This window comes from Schistocerca americana, chromosome 4 (assembly GCF_021461395.2).
Source record: "Schistocerca americana isolate TAMUIC-IGC-003095 chromosome 4, iqSchAmer2.1, whole genome shotgun sequence".
NCBI lineage: Eukaryota > Metazoa > Arthropoda > Insecta > Orthoptera > Acrididae > Schistocerca > Schistocerca americana.
Window position 1 is genome coordinate 732833312 of NC_060122.1, and position 18866 is coordinate 732852177.

The 18866-nt window shown below is 39.4% G+C and overlaps 1 protein-coding gene across 2 annotated transcripts in view; it reads right to left on the reverse strand.

Moving 5' to 3' along the window:
* Window positions 1–18866, reverse strand: part of LOC124613079 (pentatricopeptide repeat-containing protein 2, mitochondrial-like) — a 68538-nt gene that overhangs the window by 37854 nt on the left and 11818 nt on the right. For both annotated transcript variants that reach the window (XM_047141664.1, XM_047141663.1), the window contains exon 3: window positions 7725–7827. In XM_047141664.1, the coding sequence (XP_046997620.1) occupies window positions 7725–7827 (103 nt within the window). The remainder of the gene's footprint in view (window positions 1–7724; window positions 7828–18866) is intronic.

Genomic DNA, 18866 nt, shown 5'->3' on the forward strand with positions numbered 1-18866 from the left:
AATAGTCCATTTATCTGCATAGTTTAGTTTTCCACGGCCTTTAGTGTGGACAGGGACTGCGATCGTTGTGTGTGGATGTGAGCCGAATAGGTGACACTTCGCTCTCAGCTTCAGGCTGTGATGACTTCGGTTACACAACTTGAAGCTGCAGTGGATGGGCACCACTATTGTGGGCTGGCCGTGGGGACCCAACAGACGTCCAGCGCGTCAGAGTCCTCCGATAGGTCCTCACCGGTGGATAACCCAGTTGCTGCTCGCACTGAGGCTGACCCTTCACCTGTGGTCGAGTGGGAGGTCGCCCCAGGCGGCGAAAGACTTCCCAGGCAGCTGCACATAAGGCGACAGTGTCAGCCACAGAGAGCACCTGGAACTTGTTTGTCAGACAAACCAGGGAGCCAGTTTGTCTGACAAACAGGTTCCAGTTGCTCTCTGTGGCTGAAACTGTCACTGAGCCGGATGCTATCACCTGTCTTGTTTCAGAGGAAACCACTCAGCCTGCAAGATCCGGGCAATCACAGAGAGTGGGATTATTGGTAGTTGGGAGCTCCAATGTTAGTCACGTTATGGGGCCCCTTAGGGACTTGGGTGACAAGGAGGGGTAAGAAATTCAATGTGCACTCCATGTGCATACTAGTTGGAGTCATTCCAGATGTGGAAAGGGTCTTCCTGGATGCCATGAAGAGCACAGGGTGCAGCCAACTGTAGGTGGTGGCTCACGTCAGTACCAATGATGTGAGTCACTTTGGATCAGAAGAGATTCTCTCTGGTTTCGAGTGGCTAACAGAAGTGGTAAACACTGCCAGTCTTGCTTGCAAGATGAAAGGAGAGCTGACCATTATCAGCATAGTCAACAGTACCGATTGCGGACCTCTGGTACAGAGCCGAGTGGAGGGTCTGAATCAGGGGCTAAGACGGTTCTGCGACAGTGTAGGCTGTAGATTCCTCGACTTGCGCCAAAAGGTGGGTGGGTTTTGGGTTCCGCTGAATAGGTCAGGGGTCCACTATATGCAGGAGGTAGCTACACGCGTTGCAGGGGCTGTGTGGCGTGGACTGGGCGGTTTTTTAGGTTAGAGGGTCTTGGGAAAACACAAGAAGGGCTTCAGTCACAAAGAGTGCAGGCTGAACACAGAAAAAACGTAGATACAGGAACCATTGGTATAACAGTAGTAAATTGTCATAGCTGTGTTGGGAAAGTACCAAAGCTCCAAGCGCTAATAGAAAGCACTGATGTTCAAATCATTATAGGCACTGAAAGCTGGCTAAAGCCGGATATAATCTGAGCTGAAATTTTTGTGAAGAACCTAATGGTGTTCCGAAAGGATAGGCTAAACATGGTTGGTGGTGGCGTGTTTATTGTTATCAGAAATAGTTTAACTTGTCGCGAAATTGAAGTAGATACTTCCTGTGAGTTAGTACGGGCAGAGGTCATTGTTGGCAACCGGAATAAAATAATAATTGGATCCTTTTACCGACCTCCCAATTCAGATGATACAATTGCTGAAAGGTTCAAAGAAAACTTGAGTCTGATTTCAAACACATGCCCGACTCATACGTTGATAGTTGGTGGTGACTAATTTACTCTCGATATGTTGGCAAAAATACATATTTAATTCCGGAGGTACGCATAAAATATCATACAAAATTGTGCTAAACGCATTCTCTGAAAATTATTTCGAGCAGTTAGTTCATGGGCCCACACGAATAGTAAACGGTTGTGAAAACACTCTTGACCTCTTAAAAGCAACAAATAATCCTGAGTTAATAACAAGCATCAAAACCAACTCAGGGATTAATGAACACAGGGTTGTCGTAGCGAGATTAAATACTGTAATCCCCAAATCCTCGAAAAATAAGCGAAAAATATACTTATTCAAAAAAGCAGATAAAAATTCACTTGAAGACTTCCTGAGAGACAATCTCCACTCATTCCAAATTTATAATATAAGTGTAGACTAGATGTGGCTTAAATTCAAAGAAATAGCATCGGCAGCAATTGAGAGATTTATACCAAATAAAATAACAAACGATGGTGCTGATCCTTCTTGGTACACAAAACGGGTTAGAACAATGTTGAGAAACAATGAAACAAACATGCCTAATTTAAACAGATGCAAAATCCTCAACATTGGCAATCTTTTACAGAAGCTCAAAATTTAGCATGGACCTCAATGCAAGATGCCTATAACAGTTTCCACAACAAAACCTTGTCTCGAAACCTGGCAGAAAATCCAAAGAGATTCTGGTCGTATGTGAAGTATGTTAGCGGCAAGAAACAATCAATGCCTTCTCTGCACAATAACAATGGAGATACTCTCGAAGACAGTGCTGCCAAAGCAGAGTTACTAAACAGAGCCTTCCGAAATGCCTTCACAACAGAAGAAGAAGTAAATATTCCAGAATTTGAATCGAGAACAGCTGCCAACATGAGTAATGTAGAAGTAAATATCCTTGGAAGAGTGAAGCAACTTAAATCACTTAATAAAAGCAAGTCTTCTGTGCCAGACTGTATACCAATTAGGTTCCTTTTGGAGTATGCTGATGTATTAGCTGCATACTTAATAATCATATACAACCGTTCGCTCGATGAAAAATCCGTACCCAAAGACTGGAAAGTTGCACAGGTCACACAACTATTCAAGAAAGGTAGTAGGAGTAATCCACTAAATTACAGGCACATATCATTAACGCTGATATGCAGCAGGATTTTAGAACATATATTGTGTTCGAACATTATGAATTACCTCGAAGAAAACGGGCTATTGACACACAGTCAACATGGGTTTAGAAAATGTCGTTCATGTGAAACACAACTATCTCTTTATTCACATGAAGTGCTGAGTGCTATTGACAAGGAATTTCAGATCGATTCCATATTTCTGGATTTCTGGAAGGCTTTTGACACTGTAACACAGAAGCGGCTCATAGTGAAATTGCATGCTTATGGAATATCGTCTCAGTTATGTGACTGGATTTGTGATTTCCTGTCAGAGAGTTCACAGTTCACAGTAACTGACGGAAAGTCATAGAATAAAACAGAAGTGATTTCTGGCGTTCCCCAAAGTAGTGTTATAGGCCCTTTGCTGTTCCTTATTTGTATAAACAATTTTGGAGACAATCTGAGCTGCCGTATTTGGTTGTTTGCAGATGACGCTGTCATTTATCGACTAATAAAGTTATCAGAAGACCAAAACAAACTGCAAAATGATTTAGAAAAGATATCTGAATGGTGCAAAAAGTGGCAGTTGACCCTAAATAACGACAAGTGTGAGGTCATCCACATGAGTGCTAAAAGGAACTCGTTAAATTTCGGTTACATGATAAATCAGTCTAATCTAAAAGCCGTAAATTCAACTAAATACCTAGGTATTACAATAACAAACTACTTAAATTGGAAGGAGCACACAGAAAATGTTGTGGGGAAGGCTAACCAAAGACTGAGTTTTATTGGTAGGACACTTAGAAAATGTAACATACCTACTAAGGAGACTGCCTACACTATGCTTGTCTGTCCTCTTTTAGAATACTGCTGTGCGGTGTGGGATCCTTACCAGACAGGGCTGACAGAGTACATCAAAAAAGTTCCAAGAAAGGCAGCATGTTTTGTATTATCGCAAAATATGGGAGAGAGTGTCACAGAAATGATACAGGATCTGGGCTGGACACCATTAAAAGAAAGGCGTTTCCGTTGCGACAGAATCTTCTCAGGAAATTCCAATCAGCAAATTTCTCCTCTGAATGTGAAAATATTTTGTTGACACCGACCTACATAAGGAGGAACTATCACCAAGATAAAATAAGGGAAATCAGAGCTCGTACGGAAAGATACAGGTGTTCGTTCTTTCCGCGCGCTATACGAGATTGGAATAATAGAAAATTGTGAAGGTGGTTTGATGAACACTCTGCCAGGCACTTAAATGTGATTTGCAGAGTATCGATCTAGGTGTAGATGTAGACTGTTTCGTGCCACACAAAGAGACGGAAGCTAAATGAACATTTGCAGGGTCACCACATTCAAATGTATTGATGTACGTTCTCCAAGTGGTGTGTAATAAAGCTATAATTTCCATTTTGTGAATAAACATTTGTTCACCAAAAATGTCAAGGGACTTTTGAATCACCCTGTATTATGATTATGAGATTTACATGCAATAAAAAATAGTATGAATCCTGACAAGACAATCAGTTTAAAATGATTCCTGCTGGTAATCACTGTTTATCATTTACATACCAGGTTATGGAAAATGATTACCATTTCTAGACTTAAGTGTTTTGCTTTATTATCCCTTTGAAGGAGTGAAGAAAGTATGTGCGACTTTCTGAATTTTATTCATTAGTGTGATATCATGTCAATGTGACTATGAAGGCAGGGGAGCACAATGGAACAGCTGACCAGGAGATAAGAAGATGTGCATGCATATAGAAAGTTTAAAGCTGCCCTTTTTTTGGGAGTTGGAGGGGGAGGGTGATAAGTGTTATAAACCTATATAAAGACATTAGAACAGGAAGGAGCCCATTAGAGATGTAACACAAAGGAAATTGAATTGACCATGTGCTTTTCAAAGGAATCAGCCTTAAGTGATTTAGGGAAATCATGGGAAACTTAAATCTCGATGGCTGAATGGGTATTTTACTCCAACTCCTAAAAAATGTGGGTCCACTTGGTTACAGGGTAACAAAGCAGATAAGTAAAATTAAACCTAAGCATAAGCCAGAAATCTTGAGTGCACTCCTCTCAACTCACAATAAATATTTAAGTAAATCTTTAACGTTATAATTGCTGGTACTGCAACAGAAATGGTCACAATGCAGAACCAATCGTAAGATAGGGATCTGTAGATTCCGTAGATTCCAGTGTAACTTTGAAATGTTTCAAGAAATTTCAATTGAATTTGATGTGTGTGTGTGTGTGTGTGTGTGTGTGTGTGTGTGTATATATATATATATATATATATATATATATATATATATATATATGCAGGCTTTACTATCTCCAGACAAATATACTGTAGTGAAAATACACACTGTATGGGTTGAGATGAGGGGTGGGTGGTGGGAACGAGTGACATGTAGAAATAAGTATAATGGCGAAATATCTAAATAAATTGCCAACATACTTACACATATGCCTTACAGTGTGTAGAAGGGGGTAGAACACTCTTCACACACTAAAGGACAGTGGTCGCTGTGTGAAAGGTGGAAACATTTAACAATAATTTTAAAAAATGAGCAATATCAGAAATGAATATCTAGTCTTTGGGGTCGCTACATTGATTCATAAGAATCCTGAAGACAGAACTTGGGCAAAGGATGTGACCAGAGTTTTCCAAGGCACATGTTTCACTGGGTGAAATGGAATCAGTACCTCATCCACCGGGACCATTGGTTTGTTGGTGTCATGGGAAGAAATAGTTCAGTAAACTGTTTCTGAATTAAGTGAGCGCAGCACCATCTGCCTGTAAAGCATCTGGTAAGGTTAACTGCATATTTGGATAAGTCCTGCTTCCCTTTGGAGATGCATTGTCTGAAGATGCCATGACTACAGAGGAGGGACTTTTCATATGTAATAGGTGACAGCATCTCAAAGTGGACGAACTGTTGGTGGTCAGTGTGCCTGTTATGGACAAGGGTATTTATGTAGTAACTAAAGAGGTGGACACCAACATCCAAGAAGGTACCTGAGAAAAGCCAGATGAAGAGGATTGGGGATAGGCAGTGTCACTCTACAGGAGAGACCAAACACTGTAGACAAAGGTTTGAAGGTGTTTAAAGACTTCTCTAAGTGGCCTGTGAGCGGGTTGATTCAGGAGGTGCCACACATTTATTCATGGCAGTTTCAGGGATTTGTTTCTTGCAAAGGAGAAATAATGATGAATAAGAATTTGGCCAATCATGTAGATTAGGAAGGACATCATTGGGAAAGATTCCACTGCAGCAAAGCCACATCTGTAGGGTTTTTGGTGTAAAGGGGTATTACATCTACGACGACATAAACAGAGGAAAGGTGGTAACGAAAGTGATTAGTGTCTCACATCCATAACAGAAGATTGTGGATAGTTTGTTGAGGATGGCAGCGAAGAAGAGTGAAGGATCTTCTTGTGTGAACAGTGTTATGAGCCTTTACTAAGTGACCAGTTGGGAAATAAGCGAAGCAGAGTTTGTGCAATTTAGGGAGCAAATTAAAGGTGGGTGTACAGAGTTCTTTCTAGTAGGATAACCAATTGTGTTAGGACTGTTTTTTAGGACATGAGTAGCTGTCAGCTATTGGACTCGTTGGGAAGGGAACTCGGAAAGGAAGGTGAAGCAAGTTTTGCATGTGAGAATTATTTCAAAGACAAATCTGCATTGACAGTGGTCTTGTATACTGTCTATACATTCTATGAAAAAAAAGAGGACCATGAAGGACTTACCCAAATTTGATGGAAATCGGACTCTCTATTCCAGAGAAAGAGCTTCACAAATTGAGCAACTAAATGACATGTTGGTCCACCTTTTGCCCTTATCCAAGCAGTTATTCAGCTTGGCACTGATTGAAAGAGAATTGTTTGATTTCCTCCTGAAGAGTATTGTGTCAAATTCTGCCCAATTAGTTTGTTAGATCATCAAAATCCTGAGCTGACTGGAGGGCGCTACACCATAATGCTCTAAATGTTTTCAATTTGGGAGAGATCAGGCAACCTTGCTGGCCAAGGAAGGGTTTGGCACGCAGGAAAACAAACAATAGAAACACTCGCCATATATGGGCAGGCATTATAATGCTGAATTGTAAGCCCACAGTAGCTTTTCATGAAGGCCAACAAAATGAAGTACACAATATCATTGAGACACCACTGTGCACTGATCATTGTGGCTCAGTTCAAAGTGGGACTTGTCACTGAAGACAATTCTGCTCCAGTCAAGAAGATTCCAGAATGAAGACATGTCTGGTGACACCCCAGACAGCAGTGGTATACCAATCTCACTGTCACTCGCCATACAGCCCAACACAACAGGAGTAATGGAATGGGGCGCCGCTTCTTTTCATAGCAGGACCCCTTTGGTTGTCACTCGCAGCATCCTTACAGCACAGCAGTATGTCAACAATATTCTACTCACCATTTAGTTGCTCTTCATGGCAAGCCATCCCAGGGATTATATTTCAGCAAGATTATGTCTGCCCTGTACATCGCGAGAGTTTCTACTGCTTATCTTCGTGCTTGCCAAAGCCTACCTTGGCCAGTAATGTCACCACATCTCCCCCCAATCAAGAACGTTTGGAGCATTATGGGTAGGGTATGATACACCAACTGGACAGAATTTGACAGGATATCCCTCAGGATGATACCCAACAACTCTGTCAATCAATGCGAGGCCTAATAACTGTTTGGCATAACGAACAGAGGAGGACCAACACATTATTTACTTGCTCAATTTGTGTAGCTGTTACTCTGGAATAAATAATCCTTTTTTTTTATTTTAATCATTTGTTTGTATGTACATGAACATCAGCTCTACCGATTTTCATTCCATTCAGATAATTCCTTCGTGGTTTGTCTCTTTTCTTTTTTTTTTGTTCCAAAGTGTATGATCCCATCATTAGTGACATATATTAGTGGACGGTAAAGAATGTTAACTGGAGAAACAAGAAGTCACATTTTTTCAAGGTAGTAAACTGAATAAAAATACTTAAAACGTATTTTCAAATCAGGTGTAAATGATAAAATATGTTTTGTTACAGATGTACTTACATTCAATGCTTCATCTGGCTTATTCAGGTAGTAAAACATTCTCATAACAACTGGTCCAAAGACAAAAGTTCCAAATCTTAGGTCCTTACTCTGATTGTTAAATCTGCAACCAAAATCCCAATTTTTACACATATTGAAAAGAAACTACAGATATCATATCTAAACAACTGACACATTGCTTGTGTTTCCCACCCAATGTTCTTAACAACACATTGTTCAGTATATTGCTCACTGATAAAGAGAGAGAGAGAGAGAGAGAGAGAGAGAGAGAGAGAGAGAGAGAGAGAGAGGGTTCATTAATATGCCCTTGGAAGGTCTAACTCCTTGCTTAGTCCAACTACCCCAATCCCAGTGTCTGTTAGGACTTGTCAGTGAGTCATCACCTGCAATACGGGTCTGAATCAGTAGGCAGTTAACCACTCATAGGTGCAGTAGTTCGATCAGTTTTAGCATGAAATAATTTGCTTTGACCTTGATCAATAAATTTACTGTACAGTCATTTGTTTTATAAGTTAGTAACAATGTTGTTAGGCAACAATCAAATAACAGAAAAATAAAAAATAAAATAAAGGAAAATCCAGGTTGGAATGTAACAATATTATGAAAAGGAGAAATGCTACTCACCATTTAGTGGAGAGGCTGAATCGCAGATAGGCACAATAAAAAGACTGTCACAATATAAGCTTTCGGCCATCGAAGCCTTTGTCGAAAATACACACACACACACACACACACACACACGAGAGCGCGTATACGCAACTCATACAATGACTGCAGCCTTTGGCAGCTGAAGACAATGTTGATCTCAAACATTAAAGTATTTAAAACTAAATCATGGCATCAACTAAATCCAAGCATGTGATGATGTCTTTAGTGTAGAAACTGAAAGGGCTTGAAAGGTTAGGGAAAGAGAATCTCTTCAAAGCATTGCACTTGAGATAGGTGTTGGCATAACAGCAGCTTTTAACAAGTGGAGAAAAAAAAACACTAAAACTCATGAAACAATATTATGTATTATGAAAAGGATAGTTGCTACTCACCATATAGGCCTTTGTCAAACACACACACACACACACACACACACACACACACACACACACACAACTGTGTGTATATTTTGTCTATTTTTGAGAAAGGCCTTATTGGTTGAAAGTTATTGTGTGGCAGTCTTCTTCTTGTGCCTATCTGTGACTCAGCACCTTTGCTATATGGTGAATAGCAACTATTCTTTTCAAAATATTGTTACATTCCATTGTGGACTTTTTATTTTTAACACTCATACAAGTCATACAATGATGATCGGTGATGCGATTGAACTGAAAATACACTAGACTTTGAAGATGCCTATAAGTAAAATGATAGACAACGCTTTGTGGGTGTGGTTCGAACAGAAGATGAACTCCATTGTCTGGATCCAATCATAAAAGAAAAGGCACCAATTTTGTATGAAAAATTACACAAAAATTAAAAATTTACAGTGTGCGAAAACTAGCTAGACTGCTGGCAAAAATGATGTGGAATTCAAAATGTAATTATCTTGAGCGAGAAACTGTCGGATGACGAATCAGCTACCAATGAGTTTGTTCCAAAATCTGGAACCCCTGAGTAGGTGTATAACATTGATGAGCCTGGCTTGAACTACATAATGCTCCCTGCAAGAATTCTTGCTACACAGAATCCATCGGCACCACGTACACAACTTGCCAAAGACAGAATTACTACTGCTCTCTGTAGCACTGCTAATGGCAGTCAGGAGATGCCTTTGTTTGTGATGGCAGGAAAAGGCATTCAAAAACATTAATATCGCACGCAACCTGTATTTTTTTGTAACCAAAAGTCAACATGGATGATACAGCGTCTTTAAGGAATGGTATTATGACCAATTAGTCCCTGCCATCACAAAATAACTACAAGGAAACAGACTCCCTAAACATGCCATATTGATACTCGACAATGCGATAACTCATCCATCTGAAGATGAACTTTAAAAGGTGAAATAAAAGGTTTATTCCGTCCTGTTAATGTAACATGTATAATCCAACCCATGGACCATGGAATCAGTGAGAGGCTAAAGAAGTCATATCGTCAAAAATGCATTTGATCAATTTTACAGGGGACACAAGGAGTTAGCACCTTGTTTCGAGCAATGAAATCAATAAATATAAAAGATGTGATCTGTACAGTAGCCAAAGTGTGAGAAGATTTGCCAGCATCTATGCTTGAAAAATCTTGGCACAAACTATGGCCAAAAATTAAGGAATTTAAAGATGAAACATCAAAAGAAACAAGTGAAGAGAATCAAGATGAAACAGACCATGAAACAAGCGATGAAAGTCAAGACATAGTAGACACTCCTGTGATTTTGAGGCATTTTTACACTTTACAACTGGACGTTAGACCCAGTGGCATGAGTGAGTGGATCAGTATAGCTGACATTACTGCACAATGGTAGAAGAATTAACCGATGATCAAATTACTGACACTGAAGAACTGATGAGGATGAGAATGATGATGACACCAATGAAGACAATGAACCAATGGCTCAAGCAACACACATATATGGTAAAATTACATGTGATATAGCCTTTCAATACATCTAACAAAGCTCTATGTGTACCCGAAAGACATTTTGTGGATGGATAACTGCAGAACATCGTGGCAAAATTGAAGTTGTTGGTTCCTAAGAAAAACCTCATTACAGATTTTTTGTCCTGCTTTAGATCAGAACATTTTTTACCATGTGATCTCATGTTTTGAACAGTCAATTGCAAATCATCTGTGTGTCACTGCAGTACTACAATTCAGAACACATTTTACAGTACAGACACTGATTTATAACACACTTTTGTATAAGATATTTTAGTGTGTGTGTCATTCCATGTCAAATCATCCAGAAATTTTAGGAAATGACACCCATCGTCACGCAAATCCTTGAAATTTTGGGTAGTGGAAGTTTACCTAGATATATTCACATTTCCAAAATGTAAATGTTGCAGGTCAATTACTTTTTCACTTATGATAAAAAGAAGTTGTATAGATTCAGGAATTCCGGCTTTCATAGACGAGCTCCTTTATAATTTAAAAATGCAATAGCTCCTACAATTTTTGCAATGGAAGCTTGAAGTTTTCTTTTTTAGTTAAAGTGGAAGCTTTATATTTTTATAATCATGCTTCTTGTAGTGAATACCCACCATCTACATTTCATAAAAAATCGTAAATAATTTCTTTTAAACCAAATCCATGCATGGACATTATAAATTTTTTAAGTTATTGCCGCCTCATAGATACCATTGAAAAATTTACAATTTTATTATAAATATTCCAATATGTTACACAAAAAGAATCAGTTTGTAGAAATAATGGGAAGTGTGAAAAACAAAGTTATTGTAAAAGAAATATCAAAGTTGCAATATATCTAAAAACAAAGATGATGTGACTTACCAAATGAAAGTGCTGGCAGGTTGACAGACACACAAACAAACACAAACATACACACAAAATTCAAGTATTCGCAACAAACTGTTGCCTCATCAGGAAAGAGGGAAGGAGAGGGAAAGACAAAAGGATGTGGGTTTTAAGGGAGAGGGTAAGGAGTCATTCCAATCCTGGGAGCGGAAAGACTTACCTTAGGGGGAAAAAAGGACGGGTATACACTCGCGCGCGCACACACACACACACACACACACACACACACACACACACACACATATCCATCCACACATATACAGACACAAGCAGACATATTTAAAGACAAAGAGTTTGGGCAGAGATGTCAGTTGAGGCAGAAGTGCAGAGGCAAAGATGTTGTTGAATGACAGGTGAGGTAAGAGTGGCGGCAACTTGAAATTAGCGGAGATTGAGGCCTGGTGGATAACGGGAAGAGAGGATATACTGAAGAGAAAGTTCCCATCTCCGGAGTTCGGATAGGTTGGTGTTAGTGGGAAGTATCCAGATAACCCGGACGGTGTAACACTGTGCCAAGATGTGCTGGCCGTGCACCAAGGCATGTTTAGCCACAGGGTGATCCTCATTACCAACAAACACTGTCTGCCTGTGTCCATTCATGCGAATGGACAGTTTGTTGCTGGTCATTCCCACATAGAATGCGTCACAGTGTAGGCAGGTCAGTTGGTAGATCACAGCTTAGGTCTTCGTGGCAAACGAACCTGATCCAGTCCGGAATCCCTGAAGCATTACACCAACAACCTGACAACAGCTTTCGCACTTGTGACAGGATACTTTCCGGGACTGGATCAGATTCTGAATGTGGCTCTCCAGCAGGGATACGACTTCCTCAAATCCTGCCCTGAAATGAGATCCATCCTTCATGAAATCCTCCCCACTCCACCAAGAGTGTCTTTCCGCCGTCCACCTAACCTTCGTAACCTCTTAGTTCATCCCTATGAAATCCCCAAACCACCTTCCCTACCCTCTGGCTCCTACCCTTGTAATCGCCCCCGGTGTAAAACCTGTCCCATGCACCCTCCCACCACCACCTACTCCAGTCCTGTAACCCGGAAGGTGTACACGATCAAAGGCAGAGCCCCCTTTGAAAGCACCCACGTGATATCACCCTGTGGCTAAACATGCCTTGGTGCACGGCCAGCACATCTTGGCACAGTGTTATACTGTCCGGGTTATCTGGATACTTCCCACTAACACCAACCTATCCGAACTCCGGAGATGGGAACTTGCTCTTCAATATATCCTCTCTTCCCGTTATCCACCAGGCCTCAATCTCCGCTAATTTCAAGTTGCCACCACTCATACCTCACCTGTCATTCAACAACATCTTTGCCTCTGCACTTCTGCCTCGACTGACATCTCTGCCCAAACTCTTTGTCTTTAAATATATCTGCTTGTGTCTGTATATGTGTGGATGGATATGTGTGTGTGTGCGAGCGTATACCCGTCCTTTTTTCCCCCTAAGGTAAGTCTTTCCGCTCGCAGAATTGGAATGACTCCTTACCCTCTCCCTTAAAACCCACATCCTTTCGTCTTTCCCTCTCCTTCCCTCTTTCCTGATGAGGCAACAGTTTGTTGCGAAAGCTTGAATTTTGTGTGTTTGTTTGTGTGTCTGTCGACCTGCCAGCACTTTCATTTGGTAAGTCACATCATCTTTGTTTTTTATATATATATATATATATATATATATATATATATATATATATATATATATATAAAAAAAATTCCATTCCCGGCAATCAGTCTCAACAATTATGAAAATAATAAGTTGCTGAAAGTCGTTTGTCGTGGAAAAGCTGGCGACTTCGAACATCATTATATTTTCCACAAAGTTGTATTTCACAAATGTTATTAATTGACTTCATAATGTTTACCACGTATAGTTAACGGAAGATGTAGAAACAATATTCCGAAATGAATACGTATAGTGTAAGTCAAACGTTCGAATTAGAATAGAGACCCCACGAACACAAATTTGCTGTGGCAGGTATGAAATATAAACTCCGTTACTTGCTTGTTACACTTGAAGAACAGATGTTGAATGGGCCGAAACGAGCTGCCACGTAACAGCGTAGTTGCCTGCTAACTTCGAAAGAAGGTAGATGCGGTCCCTAGCGCAACTTATAACATCATCGAAAAACAGTGCGTACGTGAGAGCTTTGGTACATCCTGTTAAACAAAAATGGAGGCGGTACAATTGGAGAGCGATGTGATCAAAGAAGATTCTATACACAGTGAAGTGGCGAAAAAACAATCGAAAGGTGCGTTGGTGTATTTTGAAAGCGTTCTCCGTAACAGTAATCGCATCGCAGCAGAACCGTCATCAGCAATCAACGAAGAAGCCATGGTAATTGTGGAAGAAATGTTCCAGGGTACGCTGCAAATGCTCGCTGAAAAAACCCTCGTTCATGATGAGGAACTGATAGACATTAATGAAATCGATGATAATAATGCCTATGAAGAAGTTGAAACGAGTCCCATTGCCAACGAATCATCAGACGAATATGAGCCGGACGAGAAGAAGAAAAAAAAAAAAGGGTACGACTATATTTCTCTGGATTACAAAATTAGGGCTGTCAATCTGGCCAAAAAACATCCAGGCTGAGCCTCAAAAAAAAAAACAACCTTGGCGGTAGCAAATTTAATGAATATTGTACCATCGATTCATGGGTGCATGATCGCTTCGTAGAAGCTCGACAAAACTTCCAGCAAGTTACTACCAGAAACCTGCAGCAGTGGGGCTTGGGCGCTGCAAGTCAGTTCCCAGATTTCAACTTCAAAGCTTCAAAAACATGGGTCACCGAATTTAAAAAGAAGCATGGTATTCGGCAACGGAAAATCACAAAATTTGTTTCCCAGAAAGAGATGGCTACCCAAGACGAAATTTTGGACGTAGCAGACACATTTCGGATCCAGACGCGAACATTGATAACTAACGTCGACAAAGATTTCATAATTAATACTGATCAAACAGGTACGTAAAGAGCTGTTCACAAATGTCATATGACATGATGATAGAATATGATAATCTGATATATGATAGACAACACAGATTTCATATATTTCTTATATAAACAATATTTGTTTGTCAGGTTACCAGTACCAGTCCACGTTCAACAGAACTCTCGCCGAAAAAGGATCAAAGGCTGTCCTGGTAACCCGACATGACATGAACAGGGTGACGCATTCGTATACGGCACAATATTCAATCACGATGTCTGGAAGAGTCTTGCCTCTTGTTTTCGTATGCCTCCAAGAGTCCACAGGTACGTTTGGACCCAGAGTACAGAAGACAGTCAACGAGTACACCAAGAAGTATACCAATGTTGTTATTACATCCTCCAAATCCAGTAAACTAACAACGAGTTTTATCATGGACTTCTTGCTTAATGCTTTGCAACCATACGTACAAAAGAAAGAATTTCTCCTTCTGATCGACTCTTGGGGTGGGCAAACAGACCCGACGTTATACAATGAGATGTTCCAGGACGATAAGAAGTTACCAACATGCACTATAAAAGTCATTCCTCCAAAGTGCACTCCTCTCGTCCAACCGTGTGACGTGTATTTTTACCGGCAGGTAAAAAATTTGATCAAGCGCCTTCAAAATTGTGCTTTTTTAATTGAGCGAAACCATGACATCAACTCCAGAGATGATTGTATAAAAATCCAATCCATCGTCCACCACCAATTGTCTTCTCCGATTTTTGCCGATATGATACGATACGCGTGCTATGCATCAAACCTGACGAACGATAGAACAATTTTTCAGAATGTCAATCAGGTGTGTTTCCCAACAGATAATTTAAAAAACAATTGTTCTTGTAAAAACGCATCGTTTATCAGATGTGCTCGATGTCGTGCTGTTTCCTGCTTTCCATGTTTCTATGATAACTATCACTCAAGTTCATGCGATACTCCAGCTACTTCTGGTCAGTAATTGTTAATTATGTGCGAGTGTATACCGAACTTTTCAATAAATTGTATCCACTTGAATATTATTTGTGATATTGTGTTTTACTTCAAGTATTATTTTTTCACGACAAACGACTTTCAACAACTTATTATATGCATACATATGTGTGTGTGTATACATTTCAATTGCAAAAAACAACTAATTAAAAAAAAGTTGCATGGCGCGAGATTCAATCCGGCGACCTTCAGATTACGAACCCAAGCGCTTACCGCTGCGCCACGATGCTGTAGAAAATTGTTAATCGTAGAGAGTATTTCACTACAACGGTTTCTTTTAAGTGTCGATTTTCTCGACAACGGCTGAGAAGTGCATCTTGGTGCTTTGCCACATTACACCTCTGGCGATGAGCTTTTATTATGCGCAGTATGAATCGAATCTGAATTTCACAACTGGCGGCCTCCCCTTGTGATCCAGAGTCAATTATTGGTTAAAAATTCAATTGTTGCAGTTTTCAACTATTCATTCCAAAACAAAAGTAAGTCCCCTAATCTCACAATAATAATGTGAAATACTTTTGTAATGAAACACTGGGATAGAATAATTTTTCCATTATTTAATTACTTTCTAGGTTACACCAATCATCTTTTGAATTATTTACAATAAAAATTGGTTTTAAGACTGAAGTAGTATGGGAAGTACAAGTAGGCAGTGTTTTCTTGTATGGTATCGGCAAGATACATGTGATAATGCCCTGACTTGTGTGAATGAACTGACAAGTGAAGAAGAAGAACTTTTATTACGGCAAAGTAACAGTCATTCCTACTGTGATTTAAGTGTTTCATGTGTGTGTGTGTGTGTGTGTGTGTGTGTGTGTGTGTGTGTGTGTGTGTGTGTGTACACACAAAGAAAGATTCTCTTTAAATAAGATTCTCTTTACATAAAAAAATTTGCTTTGAGCCCTTCAAGTACCATAAACAATCTGTTTCATCTGAACTGCGTGAAATTAGTTTAGAAAAGACAAAGACCTTCAAAATGAGAGGCTTTGGCGTTATTCCTGGGGAGAAAATGTGCCCCCCAACCTGTCAAACTTATTAATGAAAAGCAAGCAAGTTACGACTCATCACCAGACTATATAAATGACAGTAATGTCAAGGTGCAGACTCCTGAAAAATCTGTGCTCAATACTAGCTTAACTAGCTTAGGAGGATCTCCTGCAAAGCTGCATTTAATTGCTCGGCATAGTCGGTATGCAGCAGCCAAACAAAAATTGGAGTCAGCAGCTGGGGCTTTGAAAACTAAAATTTCACATACATATTAAGTTGAGCTGGCTGCTGATGCAAGCACTATCCCTGACAGTGATTCAACAGAACTGGAAGAAAAGGCAAAGCACCACAATGAACCCATGGACAAAATCAAACAGAAAATTGAACATGCAAATAATTGTGAAAAAATTCAGTTACTTACTCTTGTGCCACCAACTTGGTCTCGACGGAAAGTCAGTTCCAAATTTCAGGTTTCTGAATATTTGGTACGACAAGCAAGAGTTCTTTTAATGGAGAGGGGGATTTTATCGTTGGCTGAGCAAAAAAAGAGGAAAGACATTGCCACATGATACAGTGCAAAAAGTAAAGCATTTTTATTTGGATGATGAAAACACAAGAATAATGCCCGGGAAAAAAGAGAAAGTGAGCACCAGCATAAATACCTATGAACAAAAGCATCTTGTTTCAAGTAATTTAACTGAACTGTATTCTCTCTATAAAAAAAAGTATCCTTCTCTTCGACTAAAACAGTGTATAGTTGCAGGATCATCAGGAACATACACCGTATGTGTGTGCATTTACCACCAAAACTTTAAGTTGCTTCTAAATTCCTTTTCTATTAAAGAAACATACCAAAATCTAACTAAAATAACAACATATGATATAAATAACTGAGCCTGTATGCTTCGTCTGGGTGAAAAATGCCCCACCCCCTCATTGCTTCAAACCCACTTAGAAAATAAAATAGAAGACTATGATCCTGATGAGATAGTTCAGTACAGCTAATGGGTATCAACTGACGGAATGACTAAGTGTTCGAATCACTTCTCTATCAGAAATTCTGTGACACACTAATTAAGAAAATTGAAAAACTTACTCCACACTCTTATTTCTCAATCACAATCTGATGATCTAAAAATAAAGAAGGAAACACTTGATGGAGGATCAGTGTTAATTTTAATGGATTTCAGTGAAACTCTAAATTTTGTTGTTCAAGATGAAGTACAGGGGTACCATTGGAACAATGGCAGCTGCACTCTTCACACTGTCTATATATATTACAACAAACAGTCGCATACATAAAGTATTTGTATTGTTTCTGATGATCTAGAACATGATATTGCCTTGGTGTACCAGACTCAGAAGACTGTACTGAGTTTTTTTAAGTGTGAATTTCCAGAAATTCATCTTGCGTATGTTGAATATTTCACTGACAGTTGTGCTGCACAATATAAAAATTGTAAGAATTTCAGAAATATCTGCTACCATGAACATGACTTCCAACATAAGGTGCAGCTGGTCCTTTTTTGCACCAGCCATGACAAATCTCCCTGAGATGGTATTGGTGGCACTGTTAAAAGACTTGTCACAAAAACATGTTTGCAAAGAGTTTATAAAGATCAAATACTTATAGCTCCACAGGTATTTGAATTCTGTCGTGAGAACCTGCAAGGCATTTAAGTTCTCTCTGTTTCAAAAGATGAAACGGTATAAGTCAGACAATCTTTCTCAGCACTTCACAAGTGCAAAACTATTCCTGGAACATGTACCAAAACCACCAACCAAGATTAGAGCAAAAGGGCTGAGCTGCGATACATATTTTAGTATTGTGCATGATTTATCAGATGCACTTATGCCACTAATACCAGAATGCACTGTGCAGCCCACCTGCTATGTTGCATGTGCATATGACTCTTCTTGGTATGTGGGAATTGTTGCGATGGTAAATTGTGAAGAAGCAGATGTTAAAGCAGATGTTACAGTAAGGTGCAAGCACCCTCATGGACCATCCCTGTCCTCCTATTGGCCTGATAATGATGCTTGTGATATTTCTTTCTCTCATATTCTGTGTGAAGTTGATGTAATCACAGCAACAGGCCGTAGTTATTCTCTGATCAGAGTCCACAAGGCTGCTGGAAGAAAAGTGGTTCTCATACAAAAAAATATTATCTAAGCATTAAAGTGTTTCGTCACATGTGTAGTTCCAAATCAATTTGAATGCAGCACCAGCACTTTGTGCAGTGTTGGCAATATTGGCTTTTGACAAAATGCTTGAATATTATAAACAAAATGCCATGTAAAGAAGAAAGTGTTTTTATATATATAGCCATTCATTTCTCAAAACTGATTTTTTTGTGTGATGAAACTTTATTATTTATAGATTTGGGGGTGGGGGTGCAATTGTCCAAAATATTTTTTTCTAATTTAACAATAAAATTAAATTACAGAAATTTAATTGGGTAATTCTAACATTTTTTGAGAAACTACATCTGAAAGGATATTCAGGGCAAAAAACTGTCAGAATACCATTTTTAAAAAAAAAAAAAAACTGCAGCCAATTTTCAAATTTTTACAGTTTGCTTTGAAGTAACACATTGCATTAAACTTTCCAAAATCTCAGTCCACAACTAGATAATGGGTATCATGGCCTGGATGACTTGACATGGAATGACCCACACGTGACATTTTCATTTTGTTACTGTTTTAACAAGTGAACAG